This window comes from Anabrus simplex, chromosome 6, assembly GCF_040414725.1.
Source record: "Anabrus simplex isolate iqAnaSimp1 chromosome 6, ASM4041472v1, whole genome shotgun sequence".
In the NCBI taxonomy this organism is placed as follows: Eukaryota; Metazoa; Arthropoda; class Insecta; order Orthoptera; family Tettigoniidae; genus Anabrus; species Anabrus simplex.
The window spans coordinates 237,439,836-237,463,243 of NC_090270.1; the positions used below are offsets into that span (position 1 = coordinate 237,439,836).

Genomic DNA, 23,408 nt, shown 5'->3' on the forward strand with positions numbered 1-23,408 from the left:
TGCACGGAACGTGAACGAACAGTCGGAACACTGAAATTCGCGCCCAATAATCACGTTTAAAGGCTGCTTTTAGGTTAAGATTTTTCCGGTCAATATGAAATACACATAACACGGTTACAATGGCAGTGTAGGTGTTTAAAAGTAACTAATTCAAGAATATTTTCACCAGTTGAATGTGTTGGCCTGTATTGTGAGTAATTAGGGCCAGGATAAAACTTCACGGCACGTGAGAAAGCAGTCGGAACTCTGAATGAAATACTCACCTGAAAAATCATGTCTAAATTTTCTTTTTTAGGATAAGAATGTTTTCATTCCTTCTGAAATACACCTGTCACGATTACACTTGCAGTACAGGTGTTTACAAATGTCACAATGTTATTTTCACCAATTAAAAGTATACTCGCACAGTTGAAGAAACATTCGTCAGTGCTCTATTCACGTACACAATATACAAGCGGAACACGAAAATAAAAACTGTGGGATGTTTAAGTTTGAAATGTCTTGTCATTGTGCCGGTTGAAGGTCCCTTTGCAGACAAAATAGAACATAAATTGAATTTCACTCTGTCCGGTTTTCTTCTAGTAAAAAAGTCCTGAACAGGACTCCAATGCGACATTATGCAAAGTTTACCGTCTTTCGTACGGTTTAATTACTTTCGTGCTGTTATGTTCTTTGCACTTCGAATTTCTTCCATCTCAACTTCCATTTACCTTCTTTGTTATTTCGAAAATTTCCCTCAACACTTTCTCGGGGATTGACGTCAAAAATTAATTTGGACTTTAAGGAAACTTAAGCCCAAGAAAAATATAGGTCATCGCTTTGGAATTAGAAATATAACTGGATGAAAACATTGTTGTAGTTTCGTGCTGTTATGCTCTCTGCACTTCGAATATTCCTTCCCTCTCAACTTCCATTTACTTTCTTTAATATCTCGAAAATTTCCATCAACACTTTCTCGGGGATTGACATTAAAAATTAATTTGGCCTTTAAGGAAACTTTTAAGTCCAAGAAAAATATAGGTCATCATTTGAAATTAAAAATATAACTGGATGAATACATTGTTGTACTTTTGTGCTGTTATGCTCTCTGCACTTCAAATTCCTTCCCTCTCAACTTCCATTTACTTTCCAAAACACATTGCGGACCGGTCCCGAGAAAACTCGTGCATGCCTGGCGGAACATTGCGGACCGGTCCCGAGTTATCTCGTGTTAGCAGCAGACTGAAGTTTAGTGCTATCTTTTGATATATACCGGAACTATTTGGAGGTCAATGCCGGCCCCGTGGTGTAGGGGTAGGGTGCCTGCCTCTTACCCGGAGGCCCCGGGTTCGATTCCCGGCCAGGTCAGGGATTTTTACCTGGACCTGAGGGCTGGTTCGAGGTCCACTCAGCCCACGTGATTAGAATTGAGGAGCTATCTGACGGTGAGATGGCGGCCCTGGTCTAGAAAGCCAAGAATAACGGCCGAGAGGGTTCGTCGTGCTGACCACATGACACCTCGTAATCTGCAGGCCTTCGGGCTGAGCAGCGGTCGCTTGGTAGGCCAAGGCCCTTCAAGGGCTGTAGTGCCATGGGGTTTGGTTTGGTTTGGTTTTGGAGGTCAAGGGTGCTAGAACTCTTATGTATGGTTCTACACAATCGATAGTCGCATTTTGTTTCGATTATTCTTCATATCATAGCTTTTCTTTGCATTTCCTGACATGTTTACAAAGTTTGAAGAGCCATGCAAGATGGCAGCGCTCAGGGATCGCACATGTTTAGACAGGGATGAAATTATTCTCGTATTATGTGCTGATACTTGCTCAGAATGTCGAAGTGATGCTGAATATTTAGAGTTCGATGATGAAATATCTTCTAACGAAAATGTTTCAAGTGATGACGAGGATACAGTCTTATCTTCAAGGTATGGAACACTCGTAGCGCAGAACGAGTCTGATAATTGTGTTACGGGTGTAAATATCCTAAATATTGTAAGTGTAGTGTTTTCTGACAACTAGGTTATGGACAACAGTAAACCTAGGCTAGAGGATTTTGAACGTGCTCCTGATATAAAGGTATAGTCTAATGAATCTGGAAACATAGGACAAGTATCAGTACTTATGTTTGTGAGGACTTTTTCATTATGTAGCTGAACAGACAAACTTATACTATGAGCAGAATTCACATTCTCATAACCTATCCCGTAAAACCTAGGAGGGAAATTAAAAAATTGTTTTGTGTATATTGATAGGGCAGGTTAAGAAACCGTATCTGAAAGATTACTGGCCAACCGATCCCCTAATAGAAAACCATATATTTTGGAAAACTATGAGCCGAAATAGATTTCAGCAAATACTTACCTAACTGCATTTCAACAACTAATCAGGAATGCATCCAGAATAAAACACAGTAGTCCTTCAAAGGCTAGTGAAATTCTGGCAGTTTATTTGAATGCATGCACTCCAGTTTGGAGGTAGTTAGAAAGTGGCCGGGAACAGGGCTGTGCATGGGGTGAAGGGCACCCGGAACGCAATGTGTTAATATCTCGATAATTTCCCTCAACACTTTCTCGAGGATTGACGTTAAAAATTAATTTGGACTTTAAGGAAACTTTTAAGCCCAAGAAAAATATAGGTCATCGCTTTGGAATTAAAGATATCACTGGATGAAAAAATTTTTACACTCCAGCATAGGGCGGCACACAGCCGGTATCGACAGTCAGACACAGCCAAGGCCAACTAATCTATCTAGTGCTGCCTTGACACAGTATGTTCGGTACAGCCACATTCCAGCTGACGCGCAGCATGTCATGTTGCCTCTCCAAGTTCTCTCTACGATGCAGTTACAGTCCTGTATCCCATGTCCCGGCACTCTGTACCGAAACACTCCGCCTCAAGCTCCTAATATTGCAGAACAACTGAATGTTCCGGTCTGCCCAACCCTAGTGACCAGTATTAGGCAAGGTGGCGGCCTGCCATTATAATGAAACTTCCCAACTTAATTGTGAATTTCAGTCAGCAAGTGAGCCTGCCGTTATCTTCACAGCTCTACAAGTCGCACCTTACACAGGAAAGAACGTATGGGGACCTCCCCATGGAGTTTCTTCAATAACGCTAAGTAGCATGCAATTTAATAAAATCTCAATCACAGCGAGTAAAGTCATTTACGTAGAAATTCGTATACAATACCGCAGCAAAGAACAGGCACATTTGCCAGTGTGTCATAAATCATACCTCCAATATTAAGTGTACCCTCTGTGACCATTCCCTCCAAAAGGAAAGCAATAGGCCTAAACACTGAACAGTCCTTATGTAAATCAAAGACTACAAATCATCTGGTAGGAACACAAGTTCTTTACCCATCCCTCTCAAGCTGTGTACGATGTCATTTTCCAAACAGAAATGAAAATGAAAGAAAAGTAGTTCACCAGGTTCAATGTGGGGGTGATATCTTCTATGAATGTCTTGACAACATTGACGCTCTTCCAGTCCAGTCTTCAGGAGCAGGCTGTTGCAAACATCATTCCTAAATTGATTACTACTGTACTTACAGTGCTGATTCTTCTTCAGGACAAACGAAATCCAAAGAGAATTGTATGCTCGTAAATCCGACAAATCATCTCGCAAACTCTCAAAAGTAGCAGACAACTAATCATGGTTAGTAATTAATTTCATTTATAAATACTGTACATAAAGTATCATCTAACTCTGGCTTGCATTTAACTTTTTGGAGATTTTTTCATCCCTGAATTCACATCTAGGAAAATATCACTTAAGTATTGAACTTCTAATGGCTTTCATGTTTCAGACCATTTTGGATTTCCTGATATTGATGTTTATAATACAATCAAGATAACCATATGAATTATGATTCAGGGACCTTTCAGGTATTCCTGAGTTATGAATAGGAGAGTTGAATGGATGCAATTTGCTTTCAAGAAGAACATCATTAAGCATAGCATCACAAATACTGTGAACTCCTCACGAGTCTAGATCATAGTGACAGCAGTGCCACGTTGCAGCGGAGCTGTGTGTTAAGTTTTACAGTGTGCGTAAACCACTTTTTTCTATTTGTCATGGAAGTTCTATTTACTCTGTCCAGGGAAAACTTGCTAAATAAACCTCTTGGTTAGTTGGAATAAAACTACAAAAGTCTTCAATAGATATCTATGAACTCATCTGCAAAAACAACCTTGGGTTTTCCTTACAGAACCTTCTTAATTTCAGTTTCCAATGCTTCTATAAACTGAAATCCATCCGCAACACAGATGTCTTTGGCTGATGTCCAGGTTCTGGTTACACCTGTAAGAAGAATTAAAATAATCTACAATGACACTGGCACAAAGTTTCTACTATATCATGCATATGATAAAAATATAAATGCATTGTTTAGTACAATTAGACATTAGTTTCACGCACTCAGTGATATTCAATATGGTTTTCTGACAACTGATGGCAGCAAAATATTGGTTTTACTTCTTTTATTCAATTTTGAGAAAACTACCATTTAACTACATACGTTTATGCACAGAAAAGGTCAATGCAAATTTTAGGGGCATTTGACACAGAGAATATACTTAAAACTCCATAGTGATATCTTCTCAACTCTTCTAAGGCCTCATAAAACTTTCCCCTGATCCAGTATTAAACAGAAAAATGGTATATAATCTTAAAATTCATACTTACATGGTCAGGTACTCCGGAAAAGTTGGATGATCCAATTTGTGGAGGGAATATTTATTTGTGATTTCCATAAAAACGCTATCATTTTTAGGCTTTGTTTCTTCGGCGCACTCGTGTAACATTTGGCAAGTTGTCTGCTGTTTCATGACACTTGTTTTCTTCATACTAGTGTTCTTTTGTATTTAGATGTCCTCAACTTTTGATATGCTTGTTTAAAATATTTCTAATTTGCTATCCAAGTACTAGTTATGCAATACAGTATTTACACAGAATAATTTCACCATCACTAACATGCTGGTGATTATAATTTAATTAAAATTATCATTACATTTTACTTTTTTTTAATACATAATATTTTGACACTTCACTGATGCATGCAAAGAGAATGAAACAAGAAATAAAGGATATTGCACTAAAGATCATTTATCAACTTCAGCTTCAAATGTAAGCTGGAAGCACTTGAAAATTAAATAAAATTCCTGCAGTGCATAAATAAGTCTAAAAGCAGAAGTTTTTGATGAAGTTGAACTGGAAATTACCTTTGGTCAATATGGATTTGGAATGTTCTTAGGGACAGGGGAATGTATAATGACTGGTAGGGTAGAAGTTAGTTTCATCTGTGGATGGGGGCAGTAGAATAACATCCATGGTATTTCCTGCCAGGTTTAAGAGGTGAATAAGAGGAGTCACAGGAACTCTTTACTTGAAAGCGTGGCTTGGCGATCACAGGGACTTTAACACGTTGGGTGCCACGTGCCGCCATATGGCGTCACGATGGTCTTCAAATATGAGATGGCGTGACACCATATGGCGGCACACCGTTCTTGAAATCAGAGTTGGCGTGACGCCATATGGCGGCACAGTAGAGTTTCAGGCGATGCGCCGTGGATAATCAGCTGTGATATCTATGCGCGTAAAATTGATATTACGTGAAGAGCGAACTTCAGTGTATATTCCAGCTATGTATTTTTACTGTGTGCCACCATGTGGCGCCACAGTATTCTTCCGAAGTCACCGAAAGTGCGCCAGGCATTGTTTATTCCTCGTTTACGTACGTATTATCACTCAGTTTGTATAGTTGTGCAAAAATATAAACAGTGGAAGATATTGGTAATAATCTCAGTAGAAATGGTAAGCGACTTGCAAAAGAAGATAATTAGTGCAGTGGATATTTGTGAATTACTAATGGATTCTGATGAAGAGGAAGATGAAAGTGTTGATGGCAGTGAATATAACGCTATGATGACGAGTGCACTGACAGTGACAGCATGACGGATGTATGGAGTGATGCGGAAAACGATGGCGATACAGATAGTGATATTATAGGTGGGGACGTTGATGGTGCAAATGGTGCAGAGTGAACAATGATGTCTGGGGTCCTTGTGTAGGGGCACAGAAAGATATTCCATTTACAAGCCAGGAGCATCTAAATCTTCAAATTGATACTTCTACAGCCACACCATATGAGTTTTACCGACTGTTCCTCACAGATGAAGTTCTTGATTTGATGGTACTACAAACTAATATCAATGCAAATCAAACACTAGCGTCTATGCATATTAAGCGGTGTAGTCGCTTGAAGGAGTGTGTAGATACTACAAAGGAGGAAATGAAAGTTTTTATAGGTTTGAGATTGTGGATGGATCTTGTAAGAACGCCTTCATTATCAAATTACTGGAGCCAGTTTTCTGTATGTGGAAATAGTGTAGCTGGTAAGGCAATGTCAATAAATCGTTTTCAGTTACTACTTCGATTCTGGCACTTTGGTCCCAACGATGCTTCAGCTGGAAAGTCCCACAAGATTCAGCCACTGTTAGATATAATGCATATGAATTTCAAAAGTGTCAAAACCCCAGGTGAAAACCTCGTAGTTGATGAATCAATGATTCCGTGGAGGGGTCGTTTATCATTCCGGCAATTTACTGTATGCCTGGTAAGGCACATAGGTACGGTGTTAAACAATTTAAGCTGTGCGACGACACGGGCTACACCTACAAAACTAAAGTATAGGTACGCTGGTAAAGGTACCTTGAAAGCTCAGAATACACTGAGCATGGCTACCCAAGTTGTAATGCAACTTATGGACCCGTATCTCTATCTGGACAGTGGGCGCTTTTTCTGCACCGACAATTATTACTCATCAATTGAGTTAGCTGAGGTGCTACTGGATCGTAAGACACATTTTATTTGCACACTTAGGAAAAATCGAAAAGGTTTACCAATGGATGTTGTAAATGCAAAACTTAAGGAGGGAGAACTCCTTGCAATGGAGAATGGAAATGGATTGACAATGATGAAGTGGAGAGATCAGCGGGACGTGCTGATTATGTCAACCAAATGTTCTAATGATGTAATTGCTACGGGCAAAAAGAACAGGAAACACGAAGATGTGGTTAAACCGAAAATGGTAATAACGTACAATAAAATGAAAGGTGGAATAGATATTCCATGTCAAAAAATCTTTTTTTTTTTTTTTGCTAGGGGCTTTACGCCGCACCGACACAGATAGGTCTTATGGCGACGATGGGATAGGAAAGGCTTAGGAGTTGGAAGGAAGCGGCGGTGGCCTTAATTAAGGTACAGCCCTAGCATTTGCCTGGTGTGAAAATGGGAAACCACGGAGAACCATTTTCAGGGCTGCCGATAGTGGGATTCGTACCTACTATCTCCCGGATGCAAGCTCACAGCCGCGCTCAAAAAATCTGTGACACCATATGGCGTCGCGCTGTATTTCATCTTTCGTAAAAATTGATGTGACACCATATGGCGTCACACATGACCTTGGTATGGTGAGATAATATTTACTTAGTACATCACATAAATACATCCCAAAATTATATAAACAGCCTATAACACGTACAATTGCTTTGGCACCAGCGGAATACTATTCAAAAACATGCCTGGCACCAGTGGAATAGTGTGCTAAAATCGACTCGGCACTCAACATGTTAAGTGAGTCCTCGTGTTGCTTTCACTTACTTGTACCAGGCTCCTCAGTTTAATCTATCCTACCTGACCGCCACCGCTCAATACTTTGTTCTTTTCCTACTCCGATGGTATTAGAACATTCAAGGCCTAGGGAGCCTTTCATTTCCCCATCTTTCGTAGCCCTAGTCTTTCCTTCCATTTTTCCCTCTGATTAGTGTTAATAGAGAATGGTTGCCCAATTGTACTTCCACTTACAACAATAATCACTACCACAGTAAAATTTGGAGAATGCACAGTATTGAAATATTTAGTGATGAGAATACAGTAACAGGTTTCTCATCTGAAATGGTACTTCCAGCAATAAACTAGACACATTCTCACAAAAATACTAGCAATTTGAATACTGATAGATTCAACTAAAAGAACTCTCCTTAATTAAAAGACCTCCTCCACATTCCCCACACTCAGCACTTGAAACTTTAATGATCTTTACTAATCTGCCTCCCAACTCTCTTTAACACTATTAATAGGAGACAAGAGCTTGATACAGCATAAAGTAAAAGTATATTCCAGAGGGGGTGTAAACAATCTCTTAAGGATAAGTTCATGTGAAGTGGTTATACTGCCACCTTGACCCACGATGAGTTGACTATGAACATGGACATTCTCATGGTTTTGGATTTGGACTGTTGTTATTAGTAGGCTGTGTACCTGATCTTGTTATCTATTGTTATGTTTGTTCTATTTTATTATGAAAGTTTACATTTGCTAATAAATAAATAAATAAATAAATAAATAAATAAATAAATAAATATATAAATAAATAAATATATAAATAAATAAATAAATAAATAAATAAATAAATAAATAAATAAATAAATAAATAAATAAATAAATAGATCAATAAATAAATAAATAAATAAATAAATAAATAAATAAATAAACAAACAAACAAACAAACAAACAAATGCATACATACACAAACAAACAAACAAACAAACAAACAAATAAATGCATACATACACAAACAAACAAACAAACAAACAAACAAACAAACAAACAAATTAATTAATTGAACTGAGTAGTTAATAAGGTCCATAATGTGACAATACAACTGTACCTCATTTTCCACAGCCTTTCATGTGACTCAGCATACCCCTAACCACTCTGCCTCTCAAAAACATGCTCTAATATTCATACTGAAAGGTAATTTTCGCGATTGCTGTTCATAAGTAAATGCAACTCCTTTTCTTTGCATAGTATGGTATTGAGAAAGGAAAAACAATGCATGGTTCTTGAAATAATATTAACATATACAGTATCCTCATACATATTTTGGCAGAATAATATGAGAGTGCAACACTGAGCTATATTTAAATCATATTCATTATCTGCAAAATTTAAGTACATATTTATGGTCTTGTTGAGTTGGTGGATTCTTCCTATCTATTATTTGAAGATTTCCCTTTCAATGGGATATGTAAGAGAGAGCAGAGATTCCTACCACCTAGCAGACAGGATGGAAATGAAAAGCCTATAGGAATATTGTATTTGCACATACCGAGTGTGCTTTGGTCTGAGTCGAACAGTGCAGTGCATAGTGATGACAAGTATTCTTTTATTCTGTACTAGCAAACGTACCCGTGCTTCGCTACAGTATTCTACAATGTATACGGATTTCTCCATAAATTACTGTAAAGGCAGTGAGTAATTATACTAAATTGCCTCTACAAATGGACTTCACCATGCGACGACTCGGTCAGTGTTCTACATGGTTCGTCCTATGACATTTTCTCATATCTCCTATATTTATGGGTTAGATTCAGTTAGTTACTGAATGGGGTGAAATTTGGTACAGTTGTCACAAACTACTTTATATTTTGATACCCATGTGACACTGGAATCGTACCATTTGGCGAACATATGGCCACTGGTCATGTCAATGTGCGTGCCCAATGTCATGACTGCATCTTTCCAAGTATGCCAAATGATAACATAAATGTGTAAAAAGCATATTAACTTGAAAATGGAGAACTACAGTTCTATTTAACGTATAAGGGATAGAAATACGACAAAAAGTAATAGGAACCCCCCCTCCCCACACACAAAATGAAAGGCGATTACACACACACAAAATGAAAGGCAATTGTGCTTTCTGTTTTGTGATACGACTTATCGTTTAGCCACCAATTATCCCAAAACTAAGGTCTGCACCGTCGTTAAAATTGCATCCATATTCCGATATTTTCCGGGGCCAAAAGTTACATTTGCATTGCTTAGAATATTTCCTCAAAGTAAAGTGTGTCCAGGCTTCGGGAAAAACATTCGCATATGTACAGAGTAAGAAAATAATACAGTTAAGAAAATTGAAATCAATAGAAAATACTGTAGGTTAAAAACTGAGGACAGCCGGATAGGACAATAACATGTAAATACCAAGTGAATGTATTGGAAAACCAAATGCCCCTCAATAAATTATGCTGATATGAGTTAAGGATATAAGAAAGTGGTAACAGAGGAGAAATTTAGGCGCAGGGAATCTTTTGTAAACAGATAAGAAGTCTACCCAAGGAATAACCACAAATTTACAAGAATGATGACGAAAATGGCAATACGTAACTCCCTGCTGGCAAGCAGTCAGAGACGTTGCCATGGTAACCTGTAGGTTCATTGTTGGTCTGTCGGTAACTTAATGCAGAGCATTCTCCTATAAACACCCACTCTATTCAAAGATTTTAAAATGATACGCATATCAAAATCTTCCACGGGATGTGCATACACTAAATATGACGTTTGGTTGAGATCTATCCAGCCGTTTCGCCGTGATGGTGGAACAGACAGACATACGGACAAATAGACACAAAAAATAAGAACAACGATTCGGTATTGAGTAGACCTAAAACGGATAAATATCTGAAAAATTGGCAAAACACGAAATTACATACAGCGGACCCCCTACAACTTTATTTATATAGATAAGCATGGCCACGTCCAGAAGTGCATGCCTTTATTTCGAGAGTTACTGCTTTGAAACTGTGCGACATATCTGCAAACAGGCTTAACCATCAGATGCCCCTTTCAGTGTTTTACATGGTTGGTCCTATGACATCTTCTTGTATCTCCTATATGTATGGGTTAGATTGAGTTAGTCACTGAATCTGGTGAAATTTTGTACAGTTTTCACATACTACTTTATATTTTTGATACTCGTGTGACTGCTAGAACCATAACATTTGGCTATCATATGGCAACTGTGCTTAAAGTAAATACAAAATTTTAATATTCCACCTTCTCAATACTAAAAAATCATTTGATATTTTACAAAAACATTACAATGATATTAATAGGTACTAGTTTCGGTCCACTGTGGACCATCATCAGCCTAGCCAAATTACAACAGTAAAAGACATAGTGATAAAGTAAAATAATGTGGAGAAAGGATCTAGGAGGATGGGATGGTGGTGGAATGACAGACAAAAGTTAAAAACCGTGTATGCGAATTATGATAAAAGTAACAGAAGTGTTCACATTGACAAGTAAAATCTTTGTGAAGTCACGTAAAAAACTCTTGATGAGATAGTCTTTGGTTGACAGTTACTCCTGTGTTGCACAATTAAAATTTATAACTAAGTATATGCTTCTAGAAAGTTCTAGATGTGAGTTCCACTTTAGTGTAGAGGGAAGAGTTGTCCGATGAGACCAGCATAAGATTGAAAGTTGACAGAGTTGGACATGTTCTATGGTGGAATGAAAAGCTTGCTGTCTTAAACAGAAGTAGTCTCAGTTCAATCGGAACCCCAATGAACCTGGGGAAAGAAGTTAGTATTAACGCAAGTAATCGAATAGAGAACGAGCGAGGCACCGGAAAATATAAACGATGACTCACCTTGCGCTGCGTGGAACAAACTTGCTGTATTGAATGCAACTTACGGAGTGAGCGTAGCGCGGAGTAGATCAGCGGGAGAGGGGGTAGGTGAATACGGAGGGGAAGAATGACGTAAGTGGTGGAGGGTGGGAGGGATGGGAAAAGTTCAAGGCGGGGTGAACGGGAGAGGAAGTGATGGTGTCTGTATTGGCGGGGGACCCTTAATTGACTTAAAGAAAGACTTTTGAACGACCGATTTGTTTTCTCTGTAGTAAGTAATGAAAAGGTCAAATAAAATATTGGGTTTCTCAGTTATTTCGTTAAGGTTGCAGTTGGCATTAAAGTATTGATCCAAATGAATGTAAAAGTTCTCAATTATATTGAGTAGAGGTCCTTTCTTAGCTATTTCGAGAATGTCCATGTCTGTTTCGATATTCGTGAATTTGTGGTTATAGTCGACCATGTGTTGGCCGATAGCTGAGAATTTGTTAAATCTGACTGCATTGAAATGTTCCAAATATCTAATGTTGAAGCTCCTGCCGGTTTGCCCCACATAAGAAATATTAGAACATGTATTACATTTAATCCTGTAGACGCCTGATTTTGTGTACCTATTTATTTTATTAATATGTGATGTGTTATGTAAGATTTGTGTGTTGTTGTTGTTGGTTTTAAAGGCTATTTTCATACCTTTTTCCTTTAAAACATTGGTGATCTTGTGAATTCCATTGACGTAAGTGAAAATGGAAAAAGAGTCATGTTTAGGTGGTTCTTTTTTTAAGTGTGGTCTTGGGGCAAAATTTATGTTTGTTAATGATATTTTCTATGAAATGGCTATTGAAGCCATTGAATCTGGCAATGTAGCGGATAGTATTTAATTCGGTATGAAGATCTTTTTTATTCATAGGAACGTTGAATGCTCTATGTACAAGACTGTTATAGGTTGCTTTTTTGTGGGGGAGGGGGTGAGCTGAATCTTGTCGGATTGTGACGGCCGATAGGGTGGGCTTTCTGTAGATCTTTTAGGTTAAAGATTCCTGTTGTCTAGTGATGGTAAGATCCAGAAAATTGATTTTTTGATCTACTTCAGACTCCAATGTGAATTTAATATGAGGATCGATGTTATTAAGTGTTTGAAGTGTGGTGTGAGCATCTTTCAAATTCTCGTTGATAATTACTAGGACATCGTCGACATACCTAGCCCAAAGGAGGATATTGTCGAATTTATTGTTGATTTTAGTATTCTCGAGAAAGTCCAAATAGATTTCTGCGAGAATGCCTGATGCAGGTGAACCCATTGCCAGACCGTTTTGTTGATAGATGGTACCATTAAACGTAAAAAAGTTGTTGTTTACGACTAATTTGAACAATGTAATGAAATCTTGAATTTCCAATTTACTCAAATGACTGTTTTTGTGTAAGTTACTTTTGATGATGGGAATTAATTTAGAAATTGGAATGCTTGGGTACATGTTTACGATATCAAAGGAGTGAAGTGAGTAGTGAGGTTGCATGTTAAATTTATTAAGTTTGTCTATTAATTCAAAGGTATTTCTAACCGACTTATTGGATGAAAAACGGTAATTTTTGCTTAGAAACTTTTGAATAAATTGTGCAGTTTTATACAAAGGGCTCGGTCTAAAATTGATGATTGGATGAATAGGAGCACCTGCCTTATGAATTTTTGGAAGAGCTCTAGCCGTAGGAAGCCCAGGGTTCATACTTATAAGCTGGCTTTTTTCATGTTCAGTGAGTAGGAAAGAGGAGTTTTTTAAACTTTGTTTAAGGAGTCTTTGGACTTTTTGTGTGGGGTCTTTTTTAATTATGGAAAAGGAGCTATCTTTAAAGAAGTCTGATGTTTTACTGATATATTCATTCTTATCGATGATTACGGTCGTGTTGCCTTTATCGGCCTTGGTCACGATTAGGTCGTCCTTAATTTTCTTATTTAGGGAGTGCAGGAGCTTCAAATCGGTTTTGTACATTCCTATTATTAGAATTGGCGGGAAAAATAGGTGAATTATTGCGAAAAAGGATGTTATTAAGTTTCTTTTTGATGTCATATCTTAATTCATCTTGTGTGTCTAAAGGCGTTTTAGAGATAGCTAATTCCGGTTTTGTTATCATTGTAATAATTGAATTGGTTGTGTTCAAATCGGGCCAGTTATGTTTGGGTCCCTTGGCTAAAATTCCTTCTTCATTTGGATTTAGGGGAGTATTGGATAGGTTGATTACGGGTGGATGAAAATGGTTACGATTGTCTGCTGGTCTACTATTGCGTCGAATTTGATAATCTTGTGATTTGGATCTCTTTAATTTCTCCAATTTATTATCCAAAGTATGTTGTTTCTTGGTTAAGTCTATAAATAATTTATCTTCAACTGATAGGAAGAAGATTGTCCAATGCGCTTTAGATAACAAGTTTGTTGCCGCAAGGTGAGACTCGTATAGTTTGAGATTAAGGAATGATTTTTTCCTATAAAGAAACTTGATTTCATCTTTCAACCAAATTTTAATAGTCTTAGTTTGAGTTTTAGAAGTTTGTGACGTGATACGATGTTTCTTTTTGTTGTGTCTTAAGAAATTTGGCGTTAAATCAAACCGAATACACTGTTTGAGAAAATCTATGTCTTTGCCTAATTTGGCTATTTTCAACTTAATGCCTAGATATTGAAAGGCTTTGTGTTTAGCTTGGTTAGTGTCATCATTCAAAGTAATAAACTTCATTGTTAGGTTCCGTATTGAGTTAAGAATATGCTTAAAGTAAATACAAAATTTTAATATTCCACCTTCTCAATACTAAAAAATCATTTGATGTTTTACAAAAACATTACAATGATATTAATAGGTACTAGTTTCGGTCCACTGTGGACCATCATCAGCCTAGCCAAATTACAACAGTAAAAGACATAGTGATAAAATAAAATAAATAATGTGGAGAAAGGATCTAGGAGGATGGGATGGTGGTGGAATGACAGACAAAAGTGAAAAACCGTGTATGCGAATTATGATAAAAGTAACAGAAGTGTTCACATTGACAAGTAATCTTTGTGAAGTCACGTAAAAAACTCTTGATGAGATAGTCTTTGGTTGACAGTTACTCCTGTGTTGCACAATTAAAATTTATAACTAAGTATATGCTTCTAGAAAGTTCTAGATGTGAGTTCCACTTTAGTGTAGAGGGAAGAGTTGTCCGATGAGACCAGCATAAGATTGAAAGCTGACAGAGTTGGACATGTTCTATGGTGGAATGAAAAGCTTGCTGTCTTAAAACAGAAGTAGTCTCAGTTCAATCGGAACCCCAATGAACCTGGGGAAAGAAGTTAGTATTAACGCAAGTAATCAAATAGAGAACGAGCGAGGCACCGGAAAATATAAACGATGACACACCTTGCGCTGCGTGGAACAAACTTGCTGTATTGAATGCAACTTACGGAGTGAGCGTAGCGCGGAGTAGATCAGCGGGAGAGGGGGTAGGTGAATACGGAGGGGAAGAATGACGTAAGTGGTGGAGGGTGGGAGGGATGGGAAAGGTTCAAGGCGGGGTGGACGGGAGAGGAAGTGATGGTGTCTGTATTGGCGGGGGACCCTTAATTGACTTAAAGAAAGACTTTTGAACGACCGATTTGTTTTCTCTGTAGTAAGTAATGAAAAGGTCAAATAAAATATTGGGTTTCTCAGTTATTTCGTTAAGGTTGCAGTTGGCATTAAAGTATTGATCCAAATGAATGAAAAAGTTCTCAATTATATTGAGTAGAGGTCCTTTCTTAGCTATTTCGAGAATGTCCATGTCTGTTTCGATATTCGTGAATTTGTGGTTATAGTCGACCATGTGTTGGCCGATAGCTGAGAATTTGTTATATCTGACTGCATTGAAATGTTCCAAATATCTAATGTTGAAGTCCTGGTTTTTGGAACATTTTAAACGATGACCTTCTAACTTTACATCTTCCTGTTGGTTGTAAAGTTGTGGCCTACACTGATAACGCCCTTCTTTTAATTAAAGCAGATAATGTTTGGGATCTGAGAGTAAGAGCAAATTTGTCTCTTGACATTTTATTTACTTGGGGTTGTGATAATAAATTACAATTTAATCCCCAGAAAACGAAGGCCATGCTTGTTACAAGGAGAAGGAAACTAAGAAAGCCTAATATTAAAATGAATGGACAAAATATCACTATCTAGGACTTGAATTACTATGACCTATGAAGTACGCATACATTTTAGCCCTAAAAATTAAAGTATGAGCTATTATCATCATCCTTCATCCAAACAGTAATCAATAGAGCTGGGATTTTTATGTACCGGGTTCAGTAGAATGAATAGCCTGAATATTTAAACATTTAAAATTCACACCTTTTTTCAGCCAAATTAAAGCACTTTTTGTTTGCACATTTTTAACCAAAAATTGTTCTAGCAATGTGCTACACTCAGTTGTAGATGCTCTGCTGCTACTATATAAGAGTAATATACTATATATAAGAGAAAGAAACACTACACTGGAAAACCTATACAATATTGAGCACACTGTACATCATACGCCATTATACTGTAAAGCAAATTGTAAAAATAAAATTTAAAAATTGAGTTTTTGTACATTGAATTCAATATGTTCATGTAACAGTCTACGGAAATAAAAAAAGAACCTTTGTTTTCTTCTTCAAAATACAGTCGAACTTCAGTATCTCTGTGTAATTTGAATTTCCCCGTGGCATATCTATTTTATACGTTATACCGGGTGGTTCACCAGCCAGTTACAATTTAATTGTGTGGATCCCGCCATTTTTACTACAATTCTGAAATACATCGGTACCTCTCCCTAAACCACGGTGTGTGTTTATGGGCTAGAAGACAGCAGGAATTGAGAGCGCCACTATTAATTCATTCTGGGTACCTCGAATGAACCCGTAAAACGAGCACAGATGGGAAGAACACGTACCTTACAAAATGAGATGCACCCACAGATCAGAGGCAGGTACTGAATAGTCTGAAAACTGCGCACTGCATGTCAAGCCTCACAATAGCTCACATGGCAGGGGCGTGTTGGGAGTTGTCATAGCTGATGGTGTTTGAAGGTTCGAATTGCACCAAAGTAAATTTTTATTTTGCCGCAAAATGTCTTTGATGTGGTGAGGTTGCATACGTGATAGCTTCCACGGACTGATTTATTTGTCCCTGAAAAAAGGCTATTGGTATTGTTGCATATGGTATGGATCTGGGTTAGAAGAGGCTAGGAAACATGTGACAGGATTTGAGCTACCTATGTCTTAACACAGCACCTGCTCGAATTGACAAACTCCGAGGTCAAGGCAGAGAGGGTACTGTCTAGTAATATCTTCAGCATAATGGATCGGCATGCCTCGGTGATGAGCTGTCTAAGGTGACCAGGATTGCTTGGCTCCTGTGCGTACACCTGTTGTTTTACATGGTTCCACAGAAAAATCCAGGGCTGTAAGATCGATTGATAACACATCTAGAGAAAGAGAAGGAGTATTAAGATAAACTGCTGAATGTGAGAAATTGTGGAGAGGAGATGATAGTAATAGGGTGCAATGACTCAATAGTAGACGATGATATAACAATGTTAGAAGTGGAATTAGCAGTCCATAAATTGAAAATGGTAAAGGCACCAGGAATGGATGAAATTAATGTGGAAATGTTAAAGGCTGTGTATGGGAATAGGGAGGTGAAGTTAATAATATTTGCGGACGATATTGTGGTCTGGGGAATGAACAGCAAAGAAGTACAAGAACAGCTTGATGCACGGAATGAGGAAATTAAAAAGTATGGTATGAAAATCAGTGCTGATAAAAGCAAGACCATAGTGATATCAAGAAGAGAAAGTGAAGGGAAAGGCATTGTAAAAAATGGTCGTAAAAACCTTGAAATTGTTGAAAGTTTCAAATACCTAGGGAATGACTTAATGCAGAATACAAGACTGGAAATAAAGATTAACAAGAGGGTGCAACAGAGGGGATGAAGGAACTAAGCCAAATGAATGAAGAGTTCTACAGTAGCCTCAGTGTACAAAGTAAAGGGTGATAATTACAGGCCAGTCACCTTGATGTGTTGCACGTAAGCAGTGGGAAAGCATAATTTCCGATTTCAGTATATTAGAAGCATTTGCAAAATTACGAACTGGTTCGATAGAAGATAGTTCAGGTTTCAGAAAGGTTATTCCAGTAAGGCACAAACTGTAAGTATCCAGCAAGATATAGAAGATATCTTATTCAGGAGGTCAAATTCACTCACTATTGACTTATCGAATGCTTTTGATAGGGTAGATCATGGCAAATTGCTGGTGAAAATGAGGGCTATTGGACTAGACAAAAGAGTGGTTGAATCCATAGCTAAATTTCTAACAAATAGAACTAAGAGAATTAAGAGTTTGACTCACTGGCTGAATGGTTAACATTGAGGCCTTTGGTTCAGTGGGTCCCAGGTTTGATTCCCAGGCGTGTCTGATCAATTCTTCTGGCTCAGGACAGGCTGTTTGTGTTTGTCCCAACACTCTTCTCTTCATATCAAACAACACACCAAACAACCATGACAGACACGTAATAGTGATTACATCCCTCCTCATAGGGTTGGCATCAGGAAGGGCACCCAGCTGTAAATCAGGACCAAATATCCACATGTGCGACACAGTTCACACCCATGGCCCGAGAAGCAGGTGAAGCATTATCCGATCCTATAATAATTAAGACGGGGTCCCGCAAGGCAGTATTATGTTTTCTTATGTGGGTATATAAATTACACGAATAACAAACTGGAATCTGAGATGAGGCGTTTTGCAGATGATGTTATATTACATAGCGCAATAAAAAGTTACAGGATTCTGAACAACTTTAAAAAGACCTCAACACTGCTGTGAGATGGGCAGCAGACAATGGTATGATGATAAACTGGATGAAAAGTTGGATTGTAAGTGTCACTAAGAAGAAAAATCCTCTCAAGTTAATTACTGTGTTGATAGGGTGAAACTGCCTCACGGGAATCACTGTAAGTACTTAGGTGTCAATATAAGGAAAGATCTTTATAGGGGATTGTATATAAAGGTTACAGATTTCTACATATTGTTATGAGGGTATTATTTAGAGGTTGTAGACAGAATGTATGGCAGAAGGCATATGTTTCACTGGTAAGATCTCAATTAGAGTATGGTTCTAGTGTAGGAACCCTCACCACAACTACCTGGTTTGGGAATTGGAAATGATCTAAAGGAAAGCAGCACAATTTGTCCTGGTGAGATTTCTGACAAAAGAGAATTGTTCTTGGGACTGAGACAAGCTGCTCCTCTAAGCGGTATGTTCTGAGCTGTCAGTGGAGAGATGACATGCAATGACATTAGTAGACGAATAAGCTCTTGAGTAGAACTTTTAAAGGCAGGATCGTAATATGAAGATAGAGTTGGAATTCAAGTGGACAAATTGTGGCAAAAAGAGGAATTGGAGATTAGAATAATTTTTCAACAGAAATGTTCGGTAAATTTCCAAGATCTTTGAAAACATTTAAGAAAAAACTAGGTAAAGTTGATAGGGAATCTGTACTAAATACAGATAAATGAAGATCAATTGATTGGATATATATAAATATGTCACCCCAATAGCAGGACAAATAAACGGTACTATAACTGTAGATATATTTGGTTCTCATCCACAAATGCAATTATGCACATTGCTAGCCTATTACAACTAGAAACATTTATATTGAATTTTTGCAGTTTACCAATGAAAAGCAATTATATACCTTAACGTTAATGTGTCAAAAACATATATTGCATTGAAATGCTATTATAGATGTTTTCATCTAGTCACTTGTGATTATGAAGTGAGGACCAAACATAATTTGGATGACTGTCGATTTAATTTTGTATTTTCTGGAATATTTTTGAAAATCGGAAGATGTGAAATTTTAGAGGATCTAGCAACATTTTTATAAATCTCCACTGTTCTTACTACCACAGGGACAAGAATATACAGTAGAAGTCCGCTACGGCGAATACGGCATATAGCTAAACTCTGTTGAAACAACAGCCAGGTTTTTTTCCCTGTCCCTTGAAAATTCCTATAATTAAACTGTGTATTAACCCTGGGTTACATCGAGAACCCTATCACTGATGCATCCGTTATTATAAGCAATTAGGCGTGCGTTATATTTTTCCATTATTGATATTTATGCACTCCAGCGATTATATTGAATGCGATCAATCCTTTCCGGTATGGTTTTTTTTTTCTATGTGCACAAGCAAGCTCTCTCGTCAATATTTCAAACTCGAAGGCAATGTCGGAGTCGATTAGTAATGCTCATCGACTAGTGTTCTGTAAACACAATTTGAAATGAAAGAGTACGTTTCCATAATAAATGCATAAATAACATGGCCAGTAGTAGGAATTCACTCGTTAGAAATAAAAGCTGAAGTAAACGATCGCTTAATTTTAATGCTATGTACTGAAAGTCAATAAGAATGTGTTACACAATACAGCACAGGGCAGATGACTGATTTCAGAAGTTAGTGTAAAACACCAGACAACAAAATATAAAAACATTTGTACTGGGGCCTATAAAAGTATCAGTACATTACTGCAGATCACACTCTTTCTAAAACAAATGTCAACTGAAGCCATATAATTTGGACCAGTGCATTATTAAACATTGTTTTTTGGTCACACTCTTGACCATGAATTACTTGAAGGTTAAACCCGGCCATGTACGAGAGAATGACTTTGACAGTCATATTGAATGCGACAACACTCTGATCGACAAGTCACTGGGCGAGTTGGCCATGCGGTTAGGGGCACGCAGATGTGAGCTTGCATCTGGGAGTAGTGGGTTCGAACCCCACTATTGGCAGCCCTGAAGATGGTTTTCTGTGGTTTCCTATCTTCACACCAGGCAAATGCTGGGGCTGTACCTTAATTAAAGCCACAGCCGCTTCCTTCCCACTCCTAACCCTTTCCTATTCCATCGTCGCCATAAGACCTATCTGTGTCAGTGTGACGTAAAGCAAATTGTAAAAAAAAAAGTGATCAATGAGTTAGAACTCAGAGGTGCGAGTTTCAACATACACACCACCGCTGAAAGCTGAAGATGCCTGTCCACTTCCTGGATTTTAATTTTATCTTCATCAGTAAACAATTTAAGGACTTTTTTCAGTGTCCATAACTAGGCTACCACAAGACAAACATGCACCACACTAGTGAACTTCACACGATTATGTTCCTAATCGCAGGTTGTCCATCACACAATAAATATTCGCTACCCTTCACTGTATCACTCAACACAGAATAAATTTCTAACTTCTGAATGGAATGCTAAACAGGCTTACGGGGTTATTCAGCAATATCAGTGAAAACCGGAAGGCAAAACTGAACTTTCTAAAGCTTATGCCTTCTCGAAGGTGTAATTTACCCTATAAAGTTCAGGAATTCAAGGCAATTTCCAGTTTTCATGTAACTTTCCCCGACCTGTCTCCTGTGGCAAGGGCTCTAATCTGTGTTGGAATTAATGTTTCTTTCACACGAGAGGACAAAGAATAATTTTAACATTAGGAAAAATGTGATCGCACTAAGCAATATTAGTGAAAATTTGTGACACGATAAATGTTAGGTATTTTTATACAGATTTAATACAACGTGAATCGGGAACTTCAATTTACGATGTGTTAAGCAAAAAATCGCCTCAATAAGGAACACACTAACAAGGTCTCACTGTATCTTGAAGATTTTGACTGTTTTTTTCTATTATCGCTGAAGAAGAGGAATGATCATTTTCTTGAAACATGTACGATGATGAAATGAATTAAATTATTAATCACCATTTACTACTTGTGCAAATCAATTGTATTAATGGGCAGATCCTTATTAGCTCTGTTTTCTCACAGGCTGTTAAATCATTAGTAGTCAATATGGATCTAACAGAGACTGAACATGGTCAAGTTCAATAATAATGTAAATTTATAGCGAAAAGGTTATCATTACTAATGCTTGAAATATGTTTTCATGATATATATAAGGTAAAGGGTAGGTCAGGTGATGCTGTTTGAATAAGAAAACTGAAACGTTTGCCACATAAGCCACTGGAACAATACTACTCCAATTTTTCAGAATGAAAAAGAACATACACGTTCACATCTTGGAACCAGAAAAATAATTGAGTAAGCTGTAGTATGGATATCTGCAAAAACGAAAATTTTGAACAAATTGATTGTCATTTCATAGAGACGTTAATGTGTGTGGGGATTTACACCCCCCCCCCCGACTTTTACGAAAAGTTGGATATTACAACAATCCGCTATAGCGAGTAAATTTTTCACCATTACGAATTCTCACTATAACAGGCTTCTACTGTACTTCAAAAAGAAACATGTAGTTCTGTACGGTTTTTCTGCCAACTTTTGCAGATAATAGAAGTCATTTTAACAAAGAATTTTTCCTCATATATGAAACCATCATTTAAGTGGGGAAGGGAGGGGGGTAGTGCTCGGAACATTTTAACCTCAACGGTTTTCAAAATTATGGGTTGTAAAGATCACAAAAATATTTAGAAGTTAGTGAGCAGTAACTTTGAACTGATGAACAAACTGGATGGAAATCATTTCACAATGTTTCTGAAATGCCAAACTAAGGTATTTTATCAAGCTACAGGTTTATAATAGTATTCAATATTCAAGCAAAAGCATTATGCCTCAACTCTGAGCAGTACCAATTTCCCAAACACTGAAATCATTAATGAACTTCTTTCTAAGATCTGTGAAATAATGCACTGCAGCTGTTGCAGCATCAATAAAGCGCACGGCAATGATGTCAATGACTGGTCATAACTTCTTTACTCCAAACTTTGGTTCCATAAATATATATATCATGAATTCAGAACACCTGAAACATTCCAACCACCTCAGCCAGTCATGTGGGCTAGATCAAAATAATTATTATTTTTGTTTTTGTTTTTTTAATACTGTGGTATCTTGCTCGGGGTTCAACAAAAGTTACTTCTAGTCATTTCTACTACTTACCCTATGTCCTTTCCTTGCTGTAAAAGTGTCCAAATCCCATTCTTCCCTCGATAATCAGGTATGCAAGCTGCTGTACTAATTCCTGCACCAGTGTACACAACTAACTGACTGGAATTTGATAATGCTTCGGCAAGTGCAACACATTTTTCTGCCAAAACTCCAGGAGGATCCTCAACTTCCTGCAGGCGTTCCTTAATTCGTTGGCGCTTCTCAATTCTGAAAATTTAAAAAAAAAAAAAAAAGTATATAAATATTGTACCGGGATTGACCGTACATAAAAGTATTTCAGATAAAGTATTGGTGTGTGTATTTTTCGAGCGCTCACAGTGATGCAAGTGTAATAGACTGATATAACTTGAAAGCAATATTCTTTAACCCATGGGTAAATAATGCCAGTATCGAGCTCTAATCATTATTATTATTATTTTATGATTATTATTATTATTATTATTATTATTATGACCTGTGAGGTATGGTTATGGAGTGTTTACATTCATTTAGTATTAGTAAATTATTATTATTATTATTATTATTATTATTATTATTATTTATAGACAATCATATTACTTGTGAGGTTATGTCATGAAACATGTGCTGTACATATATTAATATGAGTTTAGTTAGTGTAACAGTATATAACACTAGCCTGCAAAAAAAACTTTTCGTGCAGTAAAAAGGAAAATAGGTGGGTTTTATGAATTTCTTAACGCAGAATTTGAGAAAAAAGTAGTTTTGGCGTATCATGTCTGGTTTAGTGGCAATTTTACAAAATGTTAATTTGTTCTTATGTAAAATTGTTGATACTTAGTATTGATTAAATTTGATATATTAATGTAAATTTCAGCTTGCAAAACGTAATAATATTTTGCATGCATTAAATACACCAAAATGCTGCTTTGTAAGCAAGTAGATGGTTTGTATTATATTTTTAATGTATATT

At 37.2% G+C, this 23,408-nt stretch overlaps 1 protein-coding gene across 2 annotated transcripts in view; it reads right to left on the reverse strand.

The window, feature by feature from the left end:
- Sirt7 (sirtuin 7) overlaps nucleotides 1-23,408 on the reverse strand; it is a 197,416-nt gene that overhangs the window by 91,917 nt on the left and 82,091 nt on the right. For both annotated transcript variants that reach the window (XM_067149238.2, XM_067149239.2), the window contains exon 3: nucleotides 22,469-22,684. In XM_067149238.2, the coding sequence (XP_067005339.2) occupies nucleotides 22,469-22,684 (216 nt within the window). The remainder of the gene's footprint in view (nucleotides 1-22,468; nucleotides 22,685-23,408) is intronic.